The sequence below is a fragment of the Doryrhamphus excisus genome, chromosome 3, assembly GCF_030265055.1.
Source record: "Doryrhamphus excisus isolate RoL2022-K1 chromosome 3, RoL_Dexc_1.0, whole genome shotgun sequence".
NCBI classification, from domain to species: domain Eukaryota; kingdom Metazoa; phylum Chordata; class Actinopteri; order Syngnathiformes; family Syngnathidae; genus Doryrhamphus; species Doryrhamphus excisus.
Window position 1 is genome coordinate 3,258,158 of NC_080468.1, and position 16,999 is coordinate 3,275,156.

The 16,999-nt window shown below is 41.1% G+C and overlaps 2 protein-coding genes across 3 annotated transcripts; one reads left to right on the forward strand and one right to left on the reverse strand.

The window, feature by feature from the left end:
* Positions 1–721: 721 nt before the first annotated feature.
* ift22 (intraflagellar transport 22 homolog (Chlamydomonas)) lies at positions 722–7,453 on the reverse strand. Its single transcript, XM_058068991.1, has 5 exons — positions 7,179–7,453; positions 6,879–6,961; positions 6,704–6,790; positions 6,147–6,349; positions 722–6,071 (listed from the first exon to the last, which is right to left on the reverse strand). The coding sequence occupies exons 1-5, from the start codon at positions 7,215–7,217 to the stop codon at positions 5,923–5,925; spliced, it is 561 nt and encodes a 186-aa protein (XP_057924974.1). The 5' UTR covers positions 7,218–7,453; the 3' UTR covers positions 722–5,922.
* A 227-nt stretch (positions 7,454–7,680) lies between these two features.
* On the forward strand, positions 7,681–16,918 carry LOC131125522 (trichohyalin-like). Of its 2 annotated transcripts, XM_058067149.1 has the most exons (17): positions 7,681–7,695; positions 7,913–8,078; positions 8,158–8,305; positions 8,367–8,498; positions 8,603–8,677; positions 10,192–10,263; positions 10,715–10,831; positions 10,898–11,083; positions 11,153–11,262; positions 11,334–12,726; positions 13,199–13,306; positions 13,948–14,052; positions 14,245–14,382; positions 15,759–15,859; positions 15,965–16,136; positions 16,215–16,340; positions 16,411–16,918. In XM_058067149.1, the coding sequence occupies exons 2-17, from the start codon at positions 7,918–7,920 to the stop codon at positions 16,576–16,578; spliced, it is 3,312 nt and encodes a 1,103-aa protein (XP_057923132.1). In that variant the 5' UTR covers positions 7,681–7,695; positions 7,913–7,917; the 3' UTR covers positions 16,579–16,918. The 2 variants fall into 2 exon arrangements, with proteins under 2 accessions (XP_057923132.1, XP_057923133.1); XM_058067150.1 differs by lacking the exon at positions 14,245–14,382.
* Positions 16,919–16,999: the final 81 nt, after the last annotated feature.

Consider the following 16,999-nt stretch of genomic DNA (forward strand, 5'->3'; position numbering starts at 1 on the left):
TGGGATTAAGGCTTTTTTTATTATTATTATTATTATTATGAAGTTATGCGCTGCTGTGGCAGTAGCCCACCATGAACCACCAGCATTTAGAGAAAGTGAAGTGTTTGCTCATTTGTCTTCCCACCGCTCTTTGCCAATAATAATGTTTGGATACAGTACATGCCATTTCATTAGGTACACCTGATCCAATAAAAGAGCTGTTTCAAGACAAGAACCCTTAAATTAATTTTTAGAAAGGGAAATTTAATTTGTTTGGCATATGCATACATGCTTTACCAAGATAATGTTCAGTTTTGATTGGCACTGTTATGTCGAACTGCACTGCATCATATTAAAGGGTGTCAATAATATTTTGGGGGCGGACGAGTGGTTAGCGCACAGCTCGGAGACTTTAGGAGACCCTAGTTTGATTCCACCCTCGGCCATCTCTGTGTGGGGGTTTGCATGTTCTCCCCATGCATGAGTGGGTTTTCTCCGGGTACTCCGGTTTCCTCCCACATTCCAAAAACATGCTAGGTTAATTGGTGACTCCAGATGTTTGTCTATATGTGCCCTGTGATTGGCTGGTGACCAGTCCAGGGTGTATCCCGCCTCTCGCCCGAAGACAGCTGGGATAGGCTCCAGCACCCCTGCCGCCCTTGTGAGGATAAGCAGTAGAAAATGAATGAATGAATGAATAATATTTTGGTAAGCTGATGCAGCTAAATTAGAGGAAGAAATGTTCTATACCTTTGCAAGTAGAACCATAAAAATAAACATACAAATATTGTTATTTTATATACAAAATGAGCATTATTATCACTGTAAAGGCAAAATTGTTGCTTTGGTTATTATTGTTTGAAGAAACACAATAAGGGTGTCCACTTTGTGGGTATTTGTACTACTCCTGAATCGCTGCACACAAAAAGGGTAACATTTGTTAGCGCATGCAGCTACTGATTTTCCGACCAATTCACCACAAGGTGGCGCTGTTGTTAAACCCCAAAGGTAGACCCCCATAAGTCAGCTTGACTTGAAATTTCTCACACAGCTCACTGGCCTAGCCTAATACCCACCAAATTTGGCACACACCTTTAGGGGGCTGGCAAACACAATGGTGGCAAATCTGAGCAAGATTGGTTGAACAACATGGGCGCCAAGAAGGCAACCATTTTACAGGGGCACATGAGGGTTTTCGCAACTATTTATCCATATGCCATTGACTATATTTTGAGGATAAACAGTATGTATTACATGTATTCCAAAGCATTTTGAAGCCAACCTCAAATATCATATGTCCTGTACTTCTATATGTTCATATTTTCCTACAACACATCCATCCTTAGAATAGTCATGTCATCCTCTTGGTATAATCATATTCTGTAATGTGACGTTTCCCTTCCTCAGTTATTTTGTGGCTTCTTAGCCTCAAGGCTAAAAGAAGGACAGCCATGTTATAAGAGAGGAGGGGGGAATGGGATGGTTTACTCACACAGGAAGGAAATACAGTACAGGAAATGTCTCATCATGGTGGAAAACAAGTATCAATGTAATTGTGAAGTTTGGGCTCAATTACTGTCTGGGTGGTCAACAACAGAAGCAGCATCTGTGTGAGGCTTTGACCGTAGCGCCACTGATACACTTATGTAATATATTTGTCATGCTTAGTAAAAGCCCACCGCTGACAACGTAAGACAACCCAATCTAAACACGGCCCGTGCTACTGCACCTTCACCTTCCATTCTTTCATGAGAAAAATACATTGCAGTCATCAACAGACTCAGTGGGAAATAAATTGGGAGTAGTGCAATCAATCATTGTCACATTAAATAAATCAATGGGATTAAAGCAGCAATGGGGGGCAAAGTATCGTTTGTTCTTGAAAGCTTTGGATAAGTCAACCAAGTCAAATTGTGTTTGTTATTTTTGGGTGAGAGAAGAAAGTCTCATTGGTAAAGTCAGAACTATTTCTGTCTGGGATTGCAACTTATTAGAAAAGACTAAAGCCTAATTAATTCCACAAGGAGGAAAGTCACGCCACATCAGCAAAGTATAAAGACGAGACCATAATACATTTAGTAAAAACAGTCTGATCTGGGAGACTAATTTAATTAGTATTGGTATATTATTAGTATAGGAAATGTTTAAGTATTGTCATATTATTATGATAGGAAATGTTTGAGTAACACTTTAATGCTCAACTGTCAAGTGTAAGAACAAGCCAACCACTGTTAAGTCGTAACAGCGATAAAACAGTCTTAACTTGAATGAAAAAGTCATAATTTATTATTGCTTAATGTGTTTCAAGTACAAAAAGACATTACATACCGTAGGCGTGGTTAAAATAATAAAAACAGTCTGCCTTAACTTTGCTAACACGTGCCACATATAGTGGCGCTTCAAATGTGGGTCAGCTGACTTGTAGTTTCCTGTATTGCAAGACAGCCACCAAAATCCAAAGAAAAAGTCACATGTTTTTGTGACTTTTGACGTTTTGACTCTCAACAAATGACCGTCTCTTGTCAGGTAGACTTGACTTGCATGCAGCAGTCCTATTCTTTACAGCTTGCAGTTTGCTTCCCCCTGTGGTGATTTTAGGGAGGTGCAGCTGCCTGGGCTCAGCCTCCTGTGCCTACTGAGCTGATAACAGTTGGATATTCAACAAGCACTGGCTCAGTTCAGCAGGAACCGGAGTTAGGCCCTCTCGAAAACAGCGACGGATCAGCTCAGCAGTTGCCTACAGTGAACTGATCCTCTGCACTTGGGTTCTGGATTTCAAACACGGGAGATGGAGGAAATCTGCTTCTGTTGGTTGGGTTTCACGACGAGATCACAGGAACAGCGTTTTTACAGTTATATTACTGACATTTTTGGAACTCGGCCATAAGACATTTTTAGACAGATCATGGGTACAGTGGTGCATTTGTGAAGATAATGATAGGAAATCTGCACAGGAGCTGGCAAGATGACAGCCAGTTCAAAAGCAAAACACGAGAAAAAGGGGGATGAGGATGATTCACTCATTCATTCATTTTCTACCGCTTATTCTCACGAGGGTCGCGGGGGTGCTGGAGCCTAGCCCAGCTGTCTTCGGGCGAGAGGCGGCGTACACCCTGGACTGGTCGCCAGCCAATCACAGGGCACATATAGACAAACAACCATTCACACTCACATTCATACCTATGGACAATTTGGAGTCGCCAATTAACCTAGCATGTTTTTGGAATGTGGGAGGAAACCGGAGTACCCCGAGAAAACCCACGCAGAACATGCAAACTCCACACAGAGGGTGGAATTGAACTCAGGTCTGATGAGGATGATTACATGAAAAAGTTTGACATCTTAATAGACTAGACGATATTAAAAGAGTCAAGTTCAGCAGCGGCTCAATCTACCTGATCCAAATGACTTCCTGTTACATATCTCTGTATCTTATGTATGTGCTGACAGAACTAAAGACTTTTAGTCACCAAAAAAAAGCTGTTCCATTTTTGTCGTCCTGATGGTGTGACTCATTCACCATGACTGTCTTGCTTGAACAAACGCAGAGACAATGCAGGGTTATATCCAAAGGGCACTTTATACCGTATATTTATCCTTATCTCTTCTTGCAAAGAGAAACCGACTTAATTATCATAGATATGAATGCCATCTTCAGTGTGAGTAATGTGCTTGTGAGGCTCTGTCCTTGAGAGATCATCTCCTTGTGAGAGTATGGAAATGGATATATGAATATTTTCTGACAAGGTTTCTTGCTTTTGTGGATGAGTACTGTATGCTTTAGGGTTTGTTTACTGTGTGAAGATGAGTGCCTGTTGCTACTTGGGTATGTTTTAACAGGGACCTTAAATCTTCATTAAAACATGTACAATACCCATTAGGCTGGCTCATACAAATAAAGATGCATCTCAATATTAGAATATCTCTAAAATGTTCATTTAGTTCAGTCAACACCTTGTATAATTTGAAAAATTGTCAAAAAGTTCAACATGGTAAACTTGTGATTTTTGTGGTAGTGCGGGAATTATTATATTAATATTATGGTTATTCTAATATTTCTTCTTTATTCTATATTACTGTTTTTTTTCTTGTTTTTGTTAATTTTCCTGTTAAAATGTATGTCTAAAATATGCAAAGAGAGCATTAAAAATAAAACCTTTGTGATCTGCAGTGTTGTCCTGTTGAAAAGCCCAGTCATTACCACACAGACGAGGGCTTTCAGTCATGAAGTCTTGCCCCTGCAAGATCTCCAGCTGCTGTTTGATGCCCATGCACAACCCGAAGCTCCATTGTTCCATTGAGAAAAAAAAAACACCTCAGATCGGGGTGGGATTTTCTCCAGTAATATTGAAAGCCATCAAGACCAAAAATGACATTGAATTCACATTTTTGCCCAGGTTTTGGCTTTTAAAGCCTGTGGTCTGAAACTTTTCATCAGCTGGTGAAAAGCCCATTTCACAATAAATTGCAAACTCTATATTTGGGGGTATTTGATATGACCTTGATTTTCAGTCAAGGGATATGTTATGCTTGAGACGAGCACCAGGAATAAAATACAATTTTGAAATATTAATTATGCTGGTGTTGGCAGCAGTATTCAGCCCGTTAGTCTTCTTATATTAAAATATTTGCTGGAGGAAGAAGCCCTCTGAGGCATCACTCAACTGAAAGAATGCACTTTTTATTTTAACAAGGGAACAATTATAAATTGATAAAACAGCAACACTGCTATTTAGTGGTCACAACGAGATACAGCATATGAAAACAATATTGACTATTTCAAACACGAAAAAGACAGTTGTTAAAGCGTTACTGCGCTAAAACGGCTACTGTGTCGAAGTTCACAGTGCAATGTTGATAAATTAAAATATTAGTAGGGTTTACGTTGTATAATAACCAGTGTTAACACCCTCAGGATTATTCTGCCAACGGTCCTACCTCCCTCACTCGACTGGCAGCAACAGTGTTGCATTTGGTAGTATATTTCTTAACTCCTCATAACAATTACTTGCCCAACTTGTATAAAAAACACCGCCTGGGATCGCTTCATTGTTGTGCGGAAGTCTAATGATGCAAAACACACCCTTTTACATGAATGTGCACCAAAAATAACCATCACAATACCATTCAGCTTTGTTTACAGAATTTAGTTTTTGTTGAGTTGCATCCTGAGCACAAAGCCTACGTTCCTGGCAAAATGTCTCTGTGTTTCAGCTGCAAATGTCCATGAGAAGGATTGTGATCAACTATATCTCCTCTGGCGTGATTACACAAAACAATTACCTGCCAGACACAACTGTTGCCCTGTGTTCAATTTATGAAGAGCATTTTGACCTGGATGGATAGCAATTTGCAGAAACAATACCGGTCACCTCAGTGACATGGCTACTTTTTTTTTTTACATCACAGTGTACAACATTTGGCTTCCTCCGTTCATATGTGCTCTACTTTATTCCATAATAGCGACTACTACAACTCGCAATGTGCATACAGCAAGCATTTAGTAATTTCTACAACAATAATGACCCACTTGGCCACAAATTCTTGGTTACATCCTGCCGTAGAGACTGGTACATGCGCGCAAAGCCGGCTCCGCTCGGGTAGAACACACATGCAAGAGAGAGAACTATTTTCCAATCACATAATCTAAGTCAGTAACTGAATTGTTAAAAAGCCAAACAGATTAACTGGACGCACATTCAGGAGTAGACAAAAACCAAACAACCACTTAGTCATAGTCTGGAGCCATTAAGAGTTTTTTCTGTTGATGTTTACTTTATGGATTTACTTGTGAGGATATTTAAAACAAAAATACATCTCTTTTTAGAAGTATCTACGTATAGTACCTATACTGCCTTAAAAATTTGATAAGTGGTCCTTAAATGGTTTCATTAAACACAAACACGTGTGTTGTTTTTGGAGAGGTAAGAAAGGTAGGTGATGCTAAGTGATGATGGACATTTCTTCCCTCTCACGACTTTCCGAAAGTGTATTTACCACTTTTCCCAAGTAGCTGCAAAAAGCCCTCCTCAGGTCCTCTGGTTCTTCCTCAACATCAGAGTGAATAAGTGGAAGTCTACTCAGGTGTGACACTGCATCAAAAATAACCGAACATGTTAGCAGTGTAGAAACACAATGTGTTTCATATGTGAAGCTTGAAGGATTACCTAAAGCCAGTCGACCTTCTTCTGCTGCACTGCCGGGCTTGTGGTGAGCTATGAGCAGACATTGGCTGTCCTGCAAACCCTGGTGGGAGATGAACATGGAGTGCCACGTCTCGATTTCTTTGAGGTGACTGGGAATGTCGGGATTAAAAACCATCACGATGCCGCTGCAGTCTTTCATGAGCGCAGGCCAGCATGACTCAAATCTGCAAGATGAAAAAAGCAGTGAAATGTAAAATGATAGATACTTTATTTCATTATTTAAAAAATCAGTACACAACAAAACAATGAATGAATGGCAAAACTTGATACACAGGTTAATTGTGTACTTTCCGCCATCTAGTGGAAAATAATTTAATTCTTCTGCCTTTCTTTATATGTCTCTGGCATAGCTAATAACAAAGATTCCCTGTTAGTAGTAAATAATAATAAATAAAATTGGATGAGTTCCTGTGGCACACCTGATGATCTCTCATGTCACACTAATGTGCCATGGCACACTGTTTGGGAATCACTGTTGTAGATAGCTTTAAATGTATGATGCAGGTAAGTGCACCCACTTGAAATCACCGGAACAATCCCACAGCTCCACTTCACATGACTTTATGTCACCAGTGCCTTCTAGTTGGGATTCAAATTCTAGTATCCTGCAAGCAAACACGGAAAAAAATGTATTCATTTGATCATCAAAAAGATATTGTTGGTGTAGGGATGGCCACCGTTTAACCTACAAACCTGACAGCTTGAGTGGGTCTGTATTCACCTCCCACATTTTCTGTTGCATCCGACAGAAAGTTTGCAAGGACACTTTTCCCACTCTGAAATAAACAGGAGCAATGTAAAATACATGTAAAAGAAGAGACCCTTTCTTTGTATGCATAGGTTTACAGCATGGTTTATTTTAAAGTCAACATACAGTACAATCTATTTAATTGTTGCTGATCTTGCAACTGACAACTGACTTTTCCTTTGACGCTATGTTCTAGTCTCACAAAAGTTACGCTAAAGACTATAGAAGTTATTTAATTTGCTTACCTCGTTTGGACCAATTAGAAGTATTTTGGCTTTGATCATTTCATCAGCAAGGATAGAAAAGCATGAGCAAGTTAGCTACCTTCGCCTGCAGAGAAGTGCCACGAAACGGTAACAAATGTTATCTTGAAATATTGTTGGTTTGGAAGATGGAATATATAGCTGTATGTTCTCAGTAGAGCACTTTGAATGTGGTAATGCTAAAAAAAAAAATGCCGATGACTTCCTAATAGCTTCGCATATTAGCCAAACTTGTCACGCTAAACTTCCGGGTAGTTTCTATGGTTCCAGCTAACAACTGCTCATTGGCTCATTTCAGACAAACAAGACCGCCTACTTTTATGTCACAGCCAATCGACAGCGATAAATTACAATGACGTCCTCAAAGTGTTGCCTCATTAGCCAATCATTTTCAAATGATTGTGTCAAGCATTGATAAAGTGGGCGGGTGTTAGGAGCGTTTCCTTCGGCATTGCAAACAACGCAGTAAGTAAATATCACTACAAACAACAATCTGCATGTACGCATTTAATTATTATAAAAAAGACCGCCACTGGATGTGCAATCAGGGTTTTTGTTTGAGTGAAAAGAAATGCTTAAACGTCATAAAGGGGTGTTTACGCTACGTTTCCCTGGCGTCGACATAAGCTAATGCCAAGGCTAAAATATCGCTAATCACATACCATTCATTGAACATTTTAACTGTTTTAACTGTCTTGTTGTTGCACCGATGACAGGTATTATGTGTCCGGAGGATGAGCAGACGAGTTCAGCCTGTGGTCCCAGCTCCCCCAGGTTGGGTGTGACTCTGACCTGTGGGGACCCTGACAACTCTCATGCATCAACAAAGAAAATCTGGACTAGCAGTGGTCTCAACAAAACCCCAGAGGTGGAAATCCACTGGTGAGGTCCAAGTAGGATGTATGCATAGAATACTTGTTTGTGGCACAAGCTTCTGACCCACTAATGTCACTGTCCTTAGTCCATGCAGTCCACACAGTCCATGCAATCTATCTATCCCCGGGAACAACAACAAAGGATTTGGATCTTTTGTGAAGAGACTGACAGATGCTGAAGCTGCGATCGTCTCTGCAGCCGCACAGCTTGTGTCTTTCAAAGATATATTGAAAGTATGTCTGTCACGTATTGTGAGCAAGTAGACTTACAACTTCATGATCTACTCTTCTTTAGGATGCAAGATCATCTACAGCCAACAAGCAGCGGGTTGCCAAGCAGAGAGGACTTTTGTTGCAGAAGATGGAGGACTTCCGGCAAATCAACAAGGACGTGCGGCAAAAACTGAACCAGCTACTGGAGGAAGAGGTCAGTCATCAATTCAAGCTCATACACTGCAATATTCAGCCTTATTGTCAAGTTGATGAGTGCTGGTTTCTGCGACTTTTTTATTGTTGTTTCTTTTTAAACAGATGGATCAGATTAACGCAGGCACCAAGATTGATGCTTTGCTGAATAAGATCTTGCAAGCTGAGCATGAAATTGAGGTGTGTTATGTAAGCTTTCATATTTATGTAATATACATTTAAAGGGGACCTATTATGCTATTATTTTTTTTTAATAAGAAGTCTACAGTCGTCTTTGGCAGTGAATTAGTTAAAGGGGGACTAATTTTTCTGCCTTTGTATTGAGTTGTGGACTCCTATAGATCAGCTACACACAATAACCAGCTTCCGAGAGCTTCCATAATTTGCACCTATTCCAGGTTATTTCTTTGGTTTTTGTGCTCCTCGGGAAAACGGGCTGTTTTAATTTATTCCACCCACAGCCCGCCTCTAGGCACACCCACTTTTCCTGTAGATGCTCACACTCCCGAGTGCTTACAAAGACTTCCCGTGTTGTACTGCTAGCTGCTGCAACGCCACCTTTATAGGAGTTGATAAGTCCAAAGTTTTTCAAGAAAAGAGGTCACTTCAAGACGTCTCTCAATGGTAACTAGCTTTAGCATTTTAGCGTTGGGTTTTCTAGAGTATCAGTAATGTGTAATGTGGTCATTACACATTTTTTGCGGGACTGCTAGTGTTTAAAAAAATTGTGTAGACTCTCTGTTAGTGGTGGGAAATGGCTGTTAGTAATCCCGCTCCCTGTATGCACACTCTATAATGCTACACAGACAACCGCTTTTGTTCTTTGACTTACACAAAATAAACACTGTTAGCACACTGATAAATTGTTACTTACTGTTTGCTCTTCTGACTCTTCCACACGACCAAGTAACGTTGGAAACTCGTCAGGCTTCAGCGAGAGTTTGTCGGCTAGTCCAGCTGCATACTCGATACTGCATAATGCCCTCTGAAACCGAGCATTTAGAGCCATCTCAAACGTCTTTCAGGGCTCACTTCCAAATGTGCAGATGTCATTATCTGAAACTTTGGCATCGTTTAACATGAGAATACAACTTTCTAACTATATTTATCGGTCAGAAAAGTGGAAAGAGCATAATAGGTCCCCTTTAAGTGTACCTTGACTGCCAACCACTACAGGGTGTACACTGCTGCGACCCTCGTAGGTTAAAGCGGCATTGAAAATGGATCACTTGATCTTTTGAGTACCTAGAAATGTGATCTTAGTTCTTCATTTTAGAAAGACATTTTGGATAATTAAATGTGTCCAGCTTTGTAGGAACACTTTATGGAAGGCCCTTTTCTGTTCCCATAGTGTACAACACAAGGCATGATTGGATGAGTTTGGTGGGTCGGGGGGGGGGGGGCCCTCAACATCAGTTCTTCTGGTAGAATGGACAAAAATTCACTCAAACACACGCCTCCACACAACCTCCCTGATGCCACGCTGAATAATGAATTCACAGCTTTGGCTTTTACATCAATAGCTGGCACTGCTCATCTCTCATCTAAAGGGGATCTGTGAATGCGGGGTCACGCCCAGGCAGGATGTAGGGCAGGCTGGTCCGTGCTTGTCACACCATTATATTTGCAAACAAATATTTTATCTAATTTTCAATTCCTGTCAGGTGTAATATGCTTTTGTTTGTCTTTTCTAGCTTCTAAAAGGCGACCTGAGTGTAGCAGAAAAAAGAGCAGAAGAGCTTATGAGTCTACAGCAACAAGAGCAGGTGATGAGTGCGTGTTTGCACATTTCAGTATATCAGTATATCAAGGGACAATAATATAGAAAGTAAGTTGCACTTTTTTTTCATGGTTTTTCTGGTCCTGGGTCGACTTACAGTACACTATCACTCCTGTACCACTGAAAATGTACAATGTAAACATCAACTAATGAAGACAACTGGAGCACTCATGGGCACTAAGCCTGGGACAATAATAATGAATCACACAATAAATGAAAATGACCCTGATAATTTTGTTGGTCTCAATATATTGCCACATGCATGCGTGTTTTCCTCTTCTCCCACCTCCAGGCAAGAGGGGATTCACTCTGTGCATTGGGTTCAGCACTTTGGCACGTTTGTGTCATAGAACAACGGCATACTAAAATGTGGGGATGTACTTAGTTTGTTGAGCTACTGAATATTAACCCTGATATCCCATTCCTGATGACTACAGGAGAACATTAAGAGTGCTCTTAACATGGCCAAGTCCGCTGAGGCCAATCGCGCTCGTACACAGGGGCAGCTACGCAGCAAGGAGGCTGATAACAATCGACTGACGGTGCAAGTAAAGGTAAAAAATACATTTATTTTTATTAGATCTGCATTCTCTAAAGTCAAAGTCATCCTCCTTTCCTAGACTCTTGAGCGAGCCCAAACCCAACACAAGGCGGAGATAGAGGAGTTGAAAGTGTCCTTAGCCTCTCTGACAGAGCAGAGCTCACAGGAGAAAGAGGCCTTGAAGAAAGCTTCGCGAGCACACAAGCAGAGAGCCGAGCGATTCGAGGTCGGCCTTGACAAATGCTTCTTCCATCTGAAGGAAAAGGTAGACTAGGTGTCGATGGGGCGTGGAGTCTCCTCTTTGCTTTTTTTTTCACTTTTTGTCTTCACGTAGGATGTGCAGCTGAAAGTTTTCCAGCAAGAGAAGGAAACATGGATGCGGGAAAAGGAGCAGCTGAGTGAAGAGAACCACAAACTCGCCGCTCATGTGGAGTTCCTGCAAAGGTCAGTAATTGTTAACTTCATATGCACCTTGGAGCCAGTTTTAACTTTGTATTTTGGGAATTTTAACAAAGACAAGCCAGCGACCTTGAGCTAAAGCTGCAGGTGGACGTAGAGAGGCAGACGACCACGGCGGTGTCGCACGGAAAAACGATGGAGGTGTTGAAGCTGAGGGAAAAGGAAATAGACAGAGAGATGGAGGGGGAGATGCTGAAAGGGAGGGAAATGGAGATTCAGAGGGAGAAGGAAAGAGAAAAAGAATGGGACAGGGAGAAGGAAAGAAAAGAGCTGGAGATCCAGAAGAAGGAATGGGACAGGGAGAAGGAAAGAAAGGTGGTGGAAAGGCTGAGGGAATGGGACAGGGAAAAGGAAAGAAAAGAGCTGGAGATCCAGAAGGAGAATGAATGGGCCAAGAAGAAGGAAAGAAAAGAGCTCGAGATCCAGAAGGAGAAGGAAATAAGGGAGGTGGAGAGGCTGGAGGAATCTGACAGGGAAAAGGAAAGACAGGAGTTGGAGATACAAAAGGAGAAGGAATGGGCCAGGGAGAAGGAAAGAAAAGAGCTGGATATCCAGAAGGAGAAGGAAATAAGGGAGGTGGAGAGGCTGGAGGAATCTGACAGGGAAAAGGAAAGACAGGAGATCCAGAAGAAGGAATGGGAGAGGGAGAAGGAAAGAAAAGAGCTGGAGAGGCTGAAGGAATCTGACAGGGAGAAGGAAAGAAAAGAGCTGGAGATCCAGAAGAAGGAATGGGAGAGGGAGAAGGAAAGAAGGGAGGTGGAGACGCTGAAGCAATCTGACTTGGAAAAGGAAAGAAACGAGTTGGCGACCCAGAAGAAGGAATGGGAGAGGGAGAAGGAAAGAATGGAGGTGGAGAGGCTGAAGGAATCTGACTGGGAAAAGGAAAGGAAAGAGCTGGAGTTTCAGAAGAAGGAATGGGAGAGGGAGAAGGAAAGAAGGGAGGTGGAGAGGCTGAAGGAATCTGACTTAGAAAAGGAAAGAAAAGAGTTGGAGACCCAGAAGAAGGAATGGGAGAGGGAGAAGGAAAGAATGGAGATGGAGAGGCTGAAGGAATCTGACTGGGAAAAGGAAAGAGAACAGCTGGAGATCCAGAAGAAGGAATGGGAGAGGGAGAAGGAAAGAATGGAGGTGGAGAGGCTGAAGGAATCTGACAGGGGAAAGGAAAGAGAAGAGCTAGAGATCCAGAAGAAGGAATGGGAGAGGGAGAAGGAAAGAAGGGAGGTGGAGAGGCTGAAGGAATGGGACAGGGAGAAGGAAAGAAAAGAGCTGGGGATCCAGAAGGAGAAGGAATGGGACTGGGAGAAGGAAAAAAAGGCGATGGAGAAGGAATGGTACAGAGAGAATGAAAGTAAAAAGGAGGTAGAGAAGAAGGACGAGGCCCCTGCAGTAGAAGTGGAAATGGAACAACTCACAGAGGAAAACCAGCACTACAGCAATGCAACGCTCAAGGTACAAACCAACTTACAGTCCACTTCATTAGTGGGAGGGAAGCGGAGTACCTGGAGAAAACCCACGCACACACGGGGAGAACATGCAAGCATTTAGTTTTTTTTTTACTAATAATAGGCCGTAGTCAACTATGAAACAGGTGATATACAGGGTGTCTCACACTTTAAATAATTTTAAACTAGGTGTTTATTATGAATTGTTAAATTTTCTAAATGTAACTTAATTTAAATTATTATTATTATTATAATATTATTGTTGTGTCACCGCCTGTTCTTAAACTGACGTTCGTTCTGGTGTGGACACAGAGAGGCTTGGCTTCCTATGATACATATGCGTTAATTACGCTAAAACATTTAACATAATAAATTGGTTGCCGCCGTTACCGTGCTATTTTTGACAGCCCTAATGTATATAGTATGTATGTAAAATAACTACAATTGTGTCAGAAATCTACATTTGTGTGTGGTTACAGGTCTTGGCCCAGTTTGAGGATAAGCTTGCTGAATGCGAGGCGGCCCTGGTTCAAGAGAAGATTGCATCGCGAGAGAAGGACGGCAAAGTTGAAGAGTATCAAATTCAGGTAACAGCCTCCCATAGTTTTCGGGTGCGTGGTCTACAAAAGCACATTACTACCAGGATCTCTAATTAGCGCTGAGTCAAAAGACATCAGCATTAACAGCTGTGGCTGTAGGCAACCCTTTGGACCCACTGGTCAAACATCTACTGCATGCGCTTTAAAGTTTGTTAGTGTTTGTGCTACTCAGCTGTGAAACTTGTGTGTTACACTTGCCGTACTGTTGTTTGCAATGACATCATTAGTACTATTAATGCTGACTCAGCAGTTTACGCCTTACTGCTATTACAATATTGGTTCTTTTGGTGCTGTGTCGTGCAAAGTACGTGTGTGGCCAACTATTAAGATATGCCCAAGATTAAGATATGCCTTTATTCGTCCCTCAGTGGGGAAATTTGTAAATTATTATCCTCTCCGGTTTCTTTTGCACACTAAGTCGTTATTATAATGAAATAATTAAGTTGTTTTCTACATTCATTTATTACATTTTGGGGGAAAAAACAGCCTGTCTTCAGTTATCACCTGTTTTGTAGACATGATTAGAGAAATCGAGAGATGTCAAATGAAGAGAAGATAACCACTGTACAGTATAGTGTAACTAAATAAAACTAAGATAAAATGAACTTTTTAACATCTGTGTCTTGTAGGTTGCAGAGCTTGAAGCGGACTTATGTAATACAAAGCTCCAATGTAAAAATCTGGCACAAGACATTGAGATACTGCAAGCTGCAGAGGAGGCAAAGGTTGATAAGGTAGTCTTTCTTTAAATGTCTCATTATGATTCATTCTGGGTATACTGGTACCACTGGTTGAAGCTTTGCAGTGTCACCTGCTTTGTTTTCGACCCATGTTTGCTTGCTGCACACCAGATAAATAATCTCAGCTAGCTTAAGCGACATGCGGCACTCCACCCATCCGTCAGCAGACCAGTTTGATTTGTCCAGGTGAGGCAGGAGCTGCAGGGTCGCGTGGAGGAACTGAGAGCAGCTGAAGGCAAGCTCTTGAACTGCCAGGAAAAGCTGGAATGCTCAGAGTGGAAGTGCTCAGCACAGTCCGAGACCATTCGGCAGCTGCAGTTTGAGGTGTGCAAGCAGAAGAGGTTACCGTAAATTCCGGTGTGTCAGCTGAACGGGTATATAAACCGTATTTACTAAATTTAGAAGAAAAAACAGATTTGTACATTATAAGCATCATGTGTCTACATCATGAGCTATGAAAAAACTCACAAAGTACCTGTCAACCCACTGGAAATTGCAGGAGGTCATTACTCAATATAACAGTTCGATGCACTGTTTAATGCTCAACAAACATGTACCAATACGAGTTGAAAATGAAAAATGAAAAAAAAAGTTTTCCCATAATGCATTCATTTGAGGACAAGCGGCATTGAAAATGGATGGATAGGGTGGCAAAGCTGCCTTTATCCACCAGAGGGAGGCCCAATGAATGTGTTATGACGCAATGTATTATGGGAAAACTTTCAAAGAGTTGTTTTTTGGGTTTTTTTTTTCATTTGAAACTTTGATTGGTACATGTTTGTTAGCCATAAATTATCACCGCTGTATGAGCTACAGGGTTCAAATTTAAGAAAAAAGTAGCAGCTTATACACCGGAATTTATGGTATTTAAGACAGCTGGGATAGGCTCCAGCACCCCTGCGACCCTCGTGAGGATAAGCGGTAGAAAATGAATGAATAAATGAATAAATCAGCCAGGGGAAGTAACATATTTGATAACCATATTTAGTGGGCTATTTCTCACTGCCAATCAGCAAAGCAAGCATTGTTAAAAATATTATATATATCTAATATTATAACAGTATGATGGTAATTTTAATGATTGTATTAATAGTAACGTATTATAAGGTACAATAAAATGCAGAATAAAATATGTATGTATAAAATACAAATTGTAATTGTAATTCTGACCAATAGATGGTGCTACAACCGAATTAAAACCGATGCATGTTCAACTTGAGCCAAAGAAATGTCCTTAATAGATGATTAAGGAAATTAACAAGGTGAAAGAAAAATACTAAAGAAAGGAGATTTTTTTAAAGATAATTATATTAACAACTATTAATTAACTTTAAATAAGAAGTGCTTAGATAAGCACTTAGAAGCTAAGAAGCTTAGACGTGGCAGCAGAGACTGAGGCTCAGCGCTAAATTGCTTTCCTATTCTATTACCCAAGGCAAAATAGAGTAAAGGATCTAAAATGCAGCTGCAATGAGGCGTGAACGTCACCGGCCTGAGGAGCCTCACCCAATTCACCAGGCTGTGATGTGAAGTCTGCTATTGCCACAGTATATACAAGAAACTTGCAGTTTTAGTTCAACTTTCTGACTTATATCATGAATATATCAGACACTTGAAGCCAGAATCCAACACAATAACTAGTGTCAATCTCCAGTGTCAAGTGAGTCTCAAACAGGGCATTTTCCTTGGAAATTTTTCAGGTGGAGACTCAAGGGAATTTTATGAGATCAACTGTGGAGCTGAAAGAGTCTGCAGAAAAGGCGAGTGCAAGGCTGCAAGAGCAAGTGGACGTCCTTCAAAGGTCAGATGACACACACCCTGACTGTTGCTTTTGTGGATGCAGAATAATCTTATGTTTAAAATGACTAAATATGTGGCAGATGTAAATATATGTTTGTGTTTTTAGGAGGGTAGACGAGTTGCGTGAAACAAAGCTGGAGCTTGATGAGAAGCTCAAGGCCAAGGAGGCAGCTCTCTGCCACAGTAACCAGCAGCTGGAACAACGCACGTCCGAATGCAAGGCTCTCAACCAGCAGCTGGATCAACGCTCTGTGGAGTGCGAGGCTTTCAGTCAGCAGGTACCGGACGCGTTGACAAACTTGAGAAATTAATACTCTATTAAATGAATACTAATATTATAATGTATAATGTTTCAGATTACAAAGTTTAAAGAGCAAGCGTTATCCAAAGAAGAGGACCTACAGAACACCATCCACGAGCATGAAGCAGAGAAGAAGAGAATAGATCATGAGTTGAAGCTTCTCCGACAGAGCAAGTGCTCGGTGAGAGTCGCATTTTGATCTCATTTGGCAATCAGCTGAGTCAGCCTTAATGCGATTGTGTTCTTTTTAGGCAGAAAAGCAGTTTGAGGTGCGTCTGAAACAGCTACAGCTAAGTCTGGACCAGTGCGAGAGCCACAAGAAGAGCATGCAGAACTACGTCAACTTCCTCAAGAATTCTTATCTCCTCATATTTGAAGATCAAATATCCACTTTTTGGTCTTCTGGTTTTCTAAAATGAGGGTTTATTTATTTCATTATTCTTGGGTCAGGCATCTCAGTGTGGAGTTTGCATGTGTGGGCTTTCTCCGGGTACTCCGGTTTCCTCCCACATCCCAAAAACATGCTAAGTTAATTGGTGACTCCGAATTATCGATAGGTATGAATGGGAGTGTGAATGGTTGTTTGTCTATATGTGCCCTGTGATTGGTTGGCGACCAGTCCAGGGTGTACCCTGCATACTCATGACCCTAATGAGGATAAGAGGTATACAAAATGGATGGATGGGTTTAATTATGTGTTGTTTTTTTAAGGACTGTATTTATTATGCACTTTGGAGAAAATGTGATTGAATAAATTATTCATAAAAGTGGTCATTGACGCTTGAAGCAAACCTGAGAGTTTAATCAACATAAACAGCCAAACAACCATACAGTACTTGA

Coding starts and splice junctions, on each gene's coding strand:
- LOC131125522 (XM_058067149.1), top strand. CDS start 7,918: ATGTGTCCGGAGGATGAGCAGACGAGTTCAGCCTGTGGTCCCAGCTCC. Junction 13,307..13,947: donor TTGAAGAGTATCAAATTCAG/GTAACAGCCTCC, acceptor TGTGTCTTGTAG/GTTGCAGAGCTTGAAGCGGA. Junction 14,053..14,244: donor AGGAGGCAAAGGTTGATAAG/GTAGTCTTTCTT, acceptor TGATTTGTCCAG/GTGAGGCAGGAGCTGCAGGG.
- ift22 (XM_058068991.1), bottom strand. CDS start 7,217: ATGATCAAAGCCAAAATACTTCTAATTGGTCCAAACGAG. Junction 6,962..7,178: donor TTCTAATTGGTCCAAACGAG/GTAAGCAAATTA, acceptor TGTTTATTTCAG/AGTGGGAAAAGTGTCCTTGC. Junction 6,350..6,703: donor GATTGTTCCGGTGATTTCAA/GTGGGTGCACTT, acceptor TTCATCTTGCAG/ATTTGAGTCATGCTGGCCTG.